The following is an 11,573-nucleotide window of genomic DNA, read 5'->3' as shown; positions in this document are numbered from 1 at the left end:
ATGTATGCAAACAAACGCGTCCACTGACCATCCGGAGAGAACTGGTCTTTCTCAAAGACGGTGATGCACAGGACGTCCTGGTAGAGGTCTTTGACGAAGAACTGGCAGTTGAAGTTCCACTTGGGGTTTAGCGTGTTGCTCGCGGCTCGTGACGTGTAGCACTGGGCTCCCATGGTCAGCTCGCAGTAAGGGTTGCTCTTGCCTGCAAGGGTCCCGAGAGGACACAATAAGATGCGAGTGACAACATCAACTCTCTCCAACAACTAGATTATTTTAATTACCGTTGGGCTTGCAAGCTTTGAGCTCTTGGGCCTCAGAAACGGTCACAAGCAGCCTGCCGATGCCGCTCATCTTCAGAGAGCGAGCTACAAAACATGGAGACGCACGAGACGACAACATGAGACGACCAAATGAAGGCATGGATGTAAAATGATTGTTTTCGCTGACCTTGATACGCCTTCTCCCGTTTTTTCTTCTCCGTATCGATGAAAAGCTCAGACGCCACTTTGATTTTTTGTACCCATGCCGCCCTAACAAAACAACAGGTTAGGCCTGCTGGACAATTGGAGTTAATGAAAACACTAAAACTAAAATACAAATACATATTTGTTAACTAAATTAAAAAAAAAGAAAATGCTTTTTAAAAAAACAAAAAGTAACTGAAACTACATTTTATGTTTACAAAACTAACTAAAACTAACAAACTAACTGTCCATTTTAGTCTGGTAATTAATTTAATATATGACCCTTTGGGGATGATTTTAAATGTGATTTTATTTAAGCATATTTATTTCTATATTAACAGGAATAAAGATGTTTGAAAGTATGTCACACAGAAGAAGTGTCATCTAGCAGCAGCTAATAGAAAAGCACCATCAGATGATGTCGCTAGGCGACAAATTTGCCTGCTTGACTTTTGGTTCCAATGGCTCGGTTTGCCTGCTTTTTCATTTAACTCAGCCAAAATGCAATGCTAGGTAAGAAGTGTGTTACTTTTTCCATTTTACCATGATGTTTATTAAATATAATACACAAGTAATACACATTAAAAACAAAACAAAAAAAAAACAAAAAAAACAAAAAAAAAAAACAAACTAAATGAAAAATAATACTGAAACAGGGCTGTTCGATTATGAAGAAAATATTAATCACAATTATTTTGGTAATTGAAATCATAATTAGTACGATCATTTATTTTTTGGTACAAAACAAGAAAATGTTAACAAAAAATTAAGACAAATAAAATCCTTTGAAACACTAATTATGCAAGTTCCTTTTGGATGAAACAAAATTTATTAAATTAGTTATTTTAAAATTTAAAAAAAGGTGCAAATGTATACATTTTAAACAACTCAAAATTTTTTATTAATCTTTTTATTTATTTTTTTACAATTATGCTGATTTTGTAATTGTGGAGTGTGATAATTGAAATTGTAATTGAATTTCAATTAATTGCACAGCCCTACTGAAACTAACTAAAACTAAGCATTTTTTAAATTGCTAAAACTAATAAAAACTAATAGAACCACCCTGAAAATTAAAGCTAACTAAATTTAAAAAAACAAAACTCAAAATGAAATATAAACTAACTAGAAAGAAAATTCCAAAACTATAATTACCCTGATGAGTACCCATCAATAATTTTCAAACTGCGATACCTTTTTTGTTTTTTTTTTTTTTTTAAAGGTGTATGTGCTCACCTTTCATTTAAAGTGTCTGTCCTGAGCGAATAGACGCGGTCGATATGCGAGACGAGGAATAGCGGCTCATCGCTCGACGGGTCCGGCGGCATTTTGACCAAAACCTCGTTGAGGAACAGCGGCTGTTGACAAAATAAAGACAAAGCGAAGTGAGGCAAGTGAGATCACGCAGCTGTGACTGCGCTCTCACTTTACCGTCTTGTACATCTTGAGCTGGATGCTGCTTTTGGGGCTGAACAGCTTGTCGGCCCCGGAGGAGGACAAAGATTTGGCGCCTTGGGTCAGGAGCAGGAAATCATTGAAGAGGAACGCGCACAATTCCCGGCTGCTCTTGGTCTTGTGCAGACGACCGCTGTGGAGCAGCTTGCGTGGTCCGAGGCAATTGGTGAGCGAGTTAAACACCAAGTGCTGCCAACCAAACGCGAAAACAGAACCGACATTTCAAGGTTTTCCAACAATTAGCATACAGAAATACCGTGATAAATATTTTTTTTATGTGCTCCTCTCACCTCGATGGCGCCATCGCATTGCACGTGGCTCTGGATCCACTCGAGGCGATCCGAATTCTCCTTCTCCCTGACGCCCTCGTTGACCTGAGAGCACAGCTCCTCGGCCCGCTCCAGAGCCCCCCTCAGGGGCGACTGGTCTGCATGGTGGTCGGGAGTGTGCTCCAGGATCTAAGGGTAAGGCCACGTCATAAATTCAAGGAGGGCAAAGGGATGAAGGGATGCAATAAACGCCCTACGTACGTTCTTGATGAGCAGAGGGTAGCGTGTGATTCTCTGCATGGGCTTGAGGAGGAAGCTGGACAGAGGCATTCCTTTACAGCGGTAGTTTGTGGCAATCTTCTGCTCCATGGGGTTGGAGGAGGAAACGAGAGAAGCTTACTGTGGGAATGCTGAAATGTATTTTAAAATATGCAACTGACTGATAGTGTAGACTGATATGTTTTTTTTTAGGGCCGATAGCGATGGCGATTATTAGTAGTCAAGGAGGCCGATAACCGATATTTGGAGCCGATATTCATTTTCCGTAAAAAGGGGGCAAAAAATATTGGCGTCAAAATCTTGACTTTGTTGTAATATCTTAAAACATTAACTCATTCACTCCCAGGCATTTTCACTGAAGCAACCTGGATTTTGACTGATTTTGCAAGGCCCACAGGATATTGTGTTCCATTGCTATAAAAACATGGAACCTGCCAAAACCAAGATTAGAGTCTCTTCTTTCATCAGGAAAAAAAACGTACACTTGTTTCAGTTTTGCAGCAATTAGAATTAGAATATAGCTAAGTTTAATCATTATTCAAAATTCTGTTTAAAACAGTGGGGAAAAACATGGTCCTGGTTGATCTCTTATACTCTTCTGCCACCTAATGGCCGTTTTTGGAATAACTACCATTGCTTCAAGCATTCTCTTCAGTTGAGAGGCTGCATTAAAGACTTTATGATCTAACATTTTTAGGAGCATGGTAATGTTTAAAATACAACACATTTATAAGTTTTTAAGAGCAAATGAGTTAATGAAGAAATTTTCAGACTTTTTCAATAGACTTGATTTAAAATTTCTAACAAAATGTTCAGAAAGCTCCCAAGGTTATCAGTATGTCTTAAAAAGTTAAATGGAAACTTCAACAAGTAAATATTATAGTGCTCAATAGTTTTCTACAGTAAAATGTTTTTTCCCCAAAAATGTAACAACCCCTTCAGACCTGCATTTTGAGTGTTTTTGGTTTTGTTTTTACTGATTTTGACTCTTCCCATAAAAGAACATGGGAAAAGATTTGGGGTTATCTCATGTTTTTATTTGTCATAGTGGACGCCACGATAGTATGGCTGTAAAGTGTTGTAAAGTTACCAAGCTTATATGCAACATTTTAACATGAACATCATGCAAATCAACCTGCGATTGTGATTGGTTACTTAGCTAGGATCCAATCATAAACCAGAAGTGTTGACATCCAAATTATGCGATTTTATTGATTTAGACATGCAAAATATGTCATGTCCATTGCAATCATCTACGGGGTTAAAAATACCTAAAAATTAATTTGTTGGAATGTCGAACAAAAACAAAAGGTTGAGAAGGTTCCCAGGGTCAACAGCATCTCTTATCAAGTTAACTGACAATTTAAATACCTTTTATCGGTTGTCAGATTTAAAAAAAATTAAATATATATATATATATATATATATATATATATATATATATATATATATCTGTCTATCCCTAGTGTCGTACTTTGAGGAAGTCCTTGAATTCAGGCTGGTCGTGCGTTTTGCTCTGCAGCAAGGCAGCGGCGTTGAGCTGGCACGAGCAGAAGCGGACGTAAGGCTGCATGTGCGTCAGCTCTGACGCCAGCAGCTCGCCGATCACCTGCACCGGCATGTTGTCGCCGCCTGTCTTCTTGCGCACACGCAGCGCCCTGAAAGCGCACAACGCATGGAAGCGACAAGGCATGGACGCAGAGGACATCTCAGGCGGTGACGTACTCACTTGAGCAGTTTGGTGTTGCACATGATGAGCTCTCGCCAGTTGACGAAGATGACGGCCATTTCCGCTTCTGTTAGTCGACCCGATTCTGTCATAGGCTTGTGGAAAACCTGACAAACAGAAAATTGGTCACACTGGAGCACTTCATTAGGGCTTCACGAAATTGGAAAATCATTCGACATGCAATATAATTGCTAAATATAGTGATAGATATTATTGCGATATTTAACATGTACCTACAGAAATAACATTTTTATTAACTAATTAAAGAATTAAATGTTTTCATGTAGCATAATAAGCAAACTCAATATATCCATCCATCCATTTTCTGAACCGCTTGCTCCTCACAAGGGTTGCGTGGGTGCTGGAGCCTATCCCAGCTGGCTATGGTCAGTAGGCGGGATATACCCTGAACTGGTCGCCAGCCAATCACAGGGCACGCAGAGACGAACAACCTTCCACACACACAAGCACACCTAGGGACAATATGGAGCGTGCAATTAACCTGCCATGCATGTCTTTGGAAAGTGGGAGCAGACTGGAGTACTCGGAGAAGACCCACCGGACCCGTCGCCATGGGCGGGCCTTGGGGGTCCGTGCCCGCCCTGTCAGTCAGCCGTGCCCGCCCTAGCAAGATGACTCACCAACTATTCGTCCTATCAGTCACGTAAACTTGCGCCTTCTGTTTTAAGTAAAGCATGGCGTGCCAGCCAACCACATACCTCCTTTCAAGTTTGGCTTTGATTGACAACTGAGCGAGCCAATTACAATCCGGATCACGAGGGCTGGGGTGGGGTCGGGGGTAGACGCCCGCTCTGCAGACGTGCCTTAGCCAAATCTACTTCCGGGTAGATAGTGCGCATTTGCCGGCTGGCGCTGGGACAAAGACTGAGCAGTGAGCACGTCGTGCCGCTTTAATGGAAGCCACCAAATGCCAAACCTCGATCCAGGATGACACAGTTGACATCAATGGGAATCCTGAGTCCACTGGTTACGTTTACAAGTGAGTGGCAAACTTTTATTTTAATTAGTCAAGCCACACAGCACGGATGAATTCTAGCAATACACAGTATGCGGTTAACAGACCCAAGCAGTCACACATACACAACAACAACTAAGGAGCATAAAATTATTTATCACTAAAGCAGTTGCAGTACAATGCGAGTTGAATTCTCTTTTTTTTATTGCCAAGTTTGTTCATGTTGATGACTGTCACTAAGTTCTAATAAAAAAAACCCCAGCACTTTACACATCCTTTTGGATTGATATTCTGCTTAGTTTTTCACTGAACCTATATGTTGTTTCTGTATATCATCGACATAACTCAACCTTATTTTTAAATCACTTTAATTAAAACAGCCATTTCTGCATACAAAGTGCTGTGCATGGAATAGAAATTAGTCTTTTAGTAGACACAAGTGAAATAAAATAACACAAAATAAAATTAGTTAGAGTAAATATAAGTAGATAAGTATACATGCAAATAAAATACTAAAAAAAAAAAAAAAATCTGTATAAGTATAGAAATAAAATAACACAAAATACAGAAGGCACCATAAAAAAAGTAAAATGATGTGAAGTCTCATGCTGAGTCAAAGATCAAAGAATAGAGATGTCTGGCAAAAATGAAAGGAAAATTTGTCCATATCGTACAGCCCTAATCCAACATGCAAATGAAGGCAACTGCTAGCCAATTCCAGATAGAAGGGGCTGGGTCACAGTCATTCGTTCGGACATAGTTGTTTACAGAAGTGAAGAGTGGATTTGTTTCAAATGAACTTGTGAGTTGAATAAATGCAAAATGAACTACACATTTTTTTCCAGTTTGTCTTATAGATTTCAGAACGAACTGCCGCTTTTAAGTGACAGAAAATATTTCTGAACACTTTTGCAGTTGTCACAATGCCGCTGTTCAACCTGATGAACATTAGATTTAGGTTGATAAAGTGTGCCCCCCCCAAAAAAGGTAATGCCCCCCCTACAATTTCTTTCTGGTGACGGGCCTGAGACCCACGCAGGAACGGGGAGAACGTGCAAACTGCACCCAGGAAGGCCGGAGCCCGGACTCGAACCTGAGTCCTCAGTACTGGGAGGCGGACATGCTAACCACTCTTTCACCGTGCCGCCCGCAAAATCAATATATTCTTAGTTAATTAATTGTAATTACCTCTTGATAATGTTCAACTATTTGATGGCGGTGCACATTTTAGTTAGCGACTGACTGCTCAAATTCAAATAAAAGCATAAAATCCCATATAAAACTTATTGCATGTCTTTGCGATATGCATATTGCATGGACCAATATCGCGATATCAATATTTTTTCGATATATCGTGCAGCCCATTTAACTCAATCACTGCTAGCCCAGTTAAATTGGATTTTTGACGTCTATAGCCGTCAATGGCAGTGAACGAGTTAAAAAAAAAAGAGGATTATTAAAAATTACAAAATAGTATTTGAAAACAAATGCCATTTCCCACCACTTATAGGGCGTTAACATTTTTACATATGCAAGAACAATTAAATGAAAACATAACAAAACAAAACATTTTGGCCCATCTTAAAAATGAAGCTTTTAACTTTTTTTGCCTGTATATTTAATAAAATACAACAAAACATTTTTTGTTTATGAAAATAAGGTTTTAGTAAATAAGATTTTTTATATAAAATGAAACAAGTTTTCTCTTAAATAAAAGGGTTAGCAATTAATATTTTGCTACATTCAATAAAAGCTTTTTGATTTTTGTATGTTAAATATACAATACTGTTTTTTTTTTTGTTTAGCCCATTTTTAATATATATATATTTTTTAATTTACAATTTTATTTTTTTTTAAGCATACATTTAGCCTCCATAAACAAAGATATCAAAATGAATACAGTATTTTTCATATTATGTGTATGGTGTAGAAACATGTACGGTACACAAATTCATGTTTGTGTGTGTTTGTGTGAGCAGACCTCCAGCACCAGCTCCAGGTCATTCACATAGGTCTCTTCAGTGTGGATGAGCTCATGGATGTAACCCTGCCTCTTCCTTTCCTGCGGGCTCATCGTGTCCAGGGTCATCAGGTCTGCGCACCCTTTCATACGCACGCATGCACACACACACAAACATAACGCACAACCCGTGTTCAAACCTTCCTTTATTATCAGCTTTTGTGATTCATGTCATTTACACGAGTGAGGCACATGGAGTAGCAGGCAAGTGAACGTGAGCACCTTTCATGATTGCATAGGCCGGAATGGAGGGAAGACAAGTTGGTTCTGCTGGTGATGTCGCACTCAAGTGTATACGCATATGTCAGTCACATATGGACAGTAATGTATAGCGTGTTTGTTTTACTATTCCATGCCACTATAAGTAGATGGTAGCATCAGGAAAGGTTCACATTGGTCCACTTTAATAAGGCTGTTAGGTTAAATAGAACTCTCTGGAATTCTACTGGCTTTGTGGCTTTGTTTAGAACATTAAAACTGCAATATTCTGTACTCATGCACAAAATGGTGTCTAATTCTCACTTTTGATTGACAGGGTCAGAGGTATTCATGTAACAGTATACTGCAGTTTTATTATTGTGGTGTCATTCGCACTTAGTCGGATTTTTTATTACTATAGAGCAAAACCAAATCATGCTTTACATCACTGAGAAAAGCATCTAGCTACATTGAGACCCTTTCACACTGCCTGTTTTCACACTTTCCCCCCTTCTCTGTGCAAAAGAGGTTTTAAGATGTCGCCAGGTGTCAATTTTCCGCATTTAATAATCACACATTTATTTGACGGAGGTGTTCATTTTTTTTGGTAAATGACACACACTGTTCTGCATTTATTTGAAGAAATATGGAATTTGCTGATAAATTCTACATAATTCTTTTACGGCTGTGGTGCAGCAATTTTGCAGATCCCCATTGTGAAAGTTAATTGAAAATGTGCAGGAGGTTAAAGAAGCAAAAAAAGCCCAATGAAAAACAGGCGAGGCTTCTGTTCCCGTAGGTGGCCGGAATTCCGGGCTGTGGTAAGATGAGGAACAAGAGGAGGAGGAGGAGGAGGAGGAGGAAGAGGAGGAGGAGGACAGGAAAGCCCACATTGTTTGTCCTACATTGGAAAGAAAGAGATGAAGCAGGAGGAGGGGAAGGTGAGTGAGATGAGGCAGAGAGCAGAGACATTAATATAGCAGGAATATTAATGCGGTGCTCTGGCATGCACATGCGTCTGTATTAATCATGTCGATGTCATTGTTACATGGCCGCTAATTACGTCGGGTGGAGCCGCTGCGCATTTGTTCATTGATGCTAATTAAACACGGGACGCTTGTTAACACAACAGCAAGGCCCAGACGTTAAATAAATTAACTTTATATTCATTGGTGGCAAATGCTTGGAGTCCATTTGACAGACAAAAATGTCCAGAGCAGTCAATTTAATATTACATAAAATTAGAAGATATAATAGAAAATTCTACAAATATATTTGCATTTGCAAAGAATTAAGATAATTTAATTTTGGTTTAACAAGACAAGCTAAATGACCGATACATGTTATGATTATCAGATGTGTTCACAAAACACTACCAGCAGGGTTTTCACTCACATTTTATGATTTTTGGTGGTGTGCACACATTTTTAAAGTATCATTTTTTTTTAATTTTTAGTTGCTTTGTTATTGCTGTCGCCAAAAAGGCCTTTTTTATGTACAGGTACTCACATTGCTGACTGGGGTCGGACTCGGTGGTCATCTTGACGTAGTTGGTGGGCAGCAGGCCCGTAACGGCGTCGGCTTCTCCTTTCCACCAATCCGGGTTGGTCTTGTCCAAGACGTTGATGAGCTGGCCTTTGGAGAAGGTCAGCTCGTCAGGATTGGCCGCCGTGTAGTCGTACATGGCGATAACTTGGCATACTGCGGAGATACACGAAAGCCGTGTGAGTGTTTTATCTCATATGCTTGATATTCAACTTCATCTCGGTCTATATACTTTATTTACACCAGAGCTGTTTTTTGGTCTACTACTAAATGTTGTGGCGAACAGATGATCACAAAACGTATTTTGACCTGGTAGAGGTGAGGGGGACGACTTGTTGCTAGATGGTCCGAGTAGCTTGACGTGGGAGGACTGAACCCAGCCTCTCTGACGCTTCTTGCCACGAGCCTGCACAAAGAAACAAACGGTAACATTTACTTGCCGTGGTAAAAAAAATAAAAATAAATAAATAATAAAAACAAGCTGCTAAATTATATTCATGTAAAGGACTCTGGTATTTCCTGTCATTTGTCAGGTACACACCTGACAAATGACAGGAAATACCAGAGTCCTACTAGGTACAAGGTATCCTTTAATGATTTTATCAGGGGACAGGGCCTTAATTTGTAGAAAAAAAACATACTAGCAATAATTTTTTTTTTTTCAAATAAATAATTTTCATCTTTTATTTTAATTCCTAATGTTCATTATTATTATTATTATTATTATTATTATTATTATTATTTATTTTAGGAGGATGAGACCCAGCAATTAATTGGGACTTGGAATTTCTTCATTATTTGATGAAACAAAGAACATTTATATCATGCTCACGATTAAGTGTAAAGAGTTATATATTTCCTGATAAAGTGTTTTTATTTATTTATTTATTTTTTAAAGGCCCGGTCTGCCGTTTTCACTCAGTAAAATGCACTTTTTAAATACAGGATTTAAACAAACAAACTACTTCTCAATTTTCAGATCTGGGCTTCTCTTCATGTCTCGTGGTGATACTTTAAAAAGTGCATTTTCCTGAGTGAAACCGGCAGACTGGGCCTTTAAAGTGGCCCCGACTGTCTATTCATTTGCAGGCAACACCTAATGATTTTACCTGTTATGGTGAAAAAAACGAAGCAATTTATTTGAGGTACGGTTTTTATTTTTTTATTTTGTAAACATTAGCTATTTATCTAACATTAGTTATACATATGTGTGTTTACAAATAATTGTTGTTTATTAAGTGAGCAACATGACTGATGATTAATTGTGGCCCGGCATCTAATAGAGTGGAGGACATTATTTAAGGAACTCTGTAGCACATTTATTGAATTAATTCTAACTAATGACTTGACATGTACAGTACTTGGTGGCGTAAATAAAGGACACTGGTTGCGTTTAAACTGACCTGCAGTTCTCCCAGCCACCAGCCAGCTGAGTTCTTGGCCAGGACCACGATAAGTTGTCCGGGCGACAGATGGAGCTGATGTATCGTCGGGCCAACGGCGGCAGTGGCAGTGACGGCCTGAGCGATCTCTGCTGACCAATCAGAGACGAGCACGGTGGAATTCAGATCTGTGTGATCATCCCCCTGTGAGAGTATTTGAGTTTGGTACTCTCACCAGGTTTCTTGGTTGGCCCACCAGGTCTTGACACCTAAAATAGATAAAGTGAGAAGGAGCTGAATGGCAATATAAAAGTACAATACATATTGCAGTGCTTGCACATGAACTCAAGTTACCTCTGGCTCCACAGGCCTCACATAGTTGGACGGGAATACGCCGGTTTGGTCGCCGATGCACCCTCGCCACCACTCCCCTTCTCGCTCCGTCACCACCACCACGTCGCCCTCCTCGAAGGTGAGGTCGCCCGCCTCAGGGCTCTCGTACGTGTACAGCGCAACATACTCTTTGTTTGGCCAACAAACACGAGGAGGCGTCAAGTCAGAGGTGACGGCAAAGCTTTGAGTGTTTCTTTGCCTTACCTTCAAGTTGAACACTGTCGCCTCCGTCCAATGGGTCCGTGCTTAAACAACAGCGAAAGATTGTTAACTAACGTGTTGTAGTCATACAGAGACTGCTGTGTGCGTCTTCATACTCTGTGCAAAGTTCGCCCTCGCTGAACGGGAGGTTGAGGTTTGGTTCAGTGGTGGTGGGCAACCAGGGGGACATTACCCGAGTCAGGACAGGAGCTTGAAACTGAGGGGTAGAATTATCATGAAAAAAGAAAAAGTACAACATCGAGTAAGGTCGCTACAAAATTGAGCAACAAAAGCAGTGTGAAAATGTGCCGTAAGTAGGGGTGTCAACATTAGTGCGTTAATTTTGAGTTCATCTAAAGTTCATTTAATGCCACTAATTTTTTAAACAATGAATGTCTGCCTCTTACTTGGAAAGCCTGTACTGGGGGAATTCCATATCAAAATTTAGCAGTAATACATTTAATAATAATGCATATATTTGTGGAGACAGGGGTAAGTTGTATTTTATAAATGTAAAAAAGTGCAGAATTTCACAAGTTACTACATGTTAAAGCACAAGTTTAATATGAAAGCTAATGTGAAGATTAATATGAAAAGCAAAATGCACTGAGCTGTCACCAATGTCCTACAACTGCAATTATGCTATCTAGTGGCAGAAAAAA

The 11,573-nt window shown here is 39.5% G+C and overlaps 1 protein-coding gene across 5 annotated transcripts in view; it reads right to left on the bottom strand.

The window, feature by feature from the left end:
- The window catches only part of itsn2a (intersectin 2a), a 34,610-nt gene that overhangs the window by 848 nt on the left and 22,189 nt on the right, over positions 1-11,573 (bottom strand). For 3 of the 5 annotated variants that reach the window (XM_077509834.1, XM_077509836.1, XM_077509837.1), the window contains 17 exons: positions 11,028-11,128; positions 10,915-10,955; positions 10,672-10,838; positions 10,553-10,586; positions 10,339-10,469; positions 9,245-9,341; positions 8,900-9,091; positions 7,154-7,275; positions 4,197-4,303; positions 3,942-4,125; positions 2,450-2,548; positions 2,210-2,377; positions 1,896-2,108; positions 1,701-1,822; positions 448-530; positions 282-365; positions 29-202 (listed from right to left, as the gene is read on the bottom strand). In XM_077509834.1, the coding sequence (XP_077365960.1) occupies positions 29-202; positions 282-365; positions 448-530; positions 1,701-1,822; positions 1,896-2,108; positions 2,210-2,377; positions 2,450-2,548; positions 3,942-4,125; positions 4,197-4,303; positions 7,154-7,275; positions 8,900-9,091; positions 9,245-9,341; positions 10,339-10,469; positions 10,553-10,586; positions 10,672-10,838; positions 10,915-10,955; positions 11,028-11,128 (2,119 nt within the window). The remainder of the gene's footprint in view (positions 1-28; positions 203-281; positions 366-447; positions 531-1,700; positions 1,823-1,895; positions 2,109-2,209; positions 2,378-2,449; positions 2,549-3,941; positions 4,126-4,196; positions 4,304-7,153; positions 7,276-8,899; positions 9,092-9,244; positions 9,342-10,338; positions 10,470-10,552; positions 10,587-10,671; positions 10,839-10,914; positions 10,956-11,027; positions 11,129-11,573) is intronic. The other 2 variants (XM_077509835.1, XM_077509838.1) reach the window with 1 other exon arrangement.

This window comes from Festucalex cinctus, chromosome 21 (assembly GCF_051991245.1).
Source record: "Festucalex cinctus isolate MCC-2025b chromosome 21, RoL_Fcin_1.0, whole genome shotgun sequence".
Classification (NCBI taxonomy): domain Eukaryota; kingdom Metazoa; phylum Chordata; class Actinopteri; order Syngnathiformes; family Syngnathidae; genus Festucalex; species Festucalex cinctus.
Note: the sequence above shows the minus strand (reverse complement) of the source record. Positions and strands in the feature narration are given on the sequence as shown.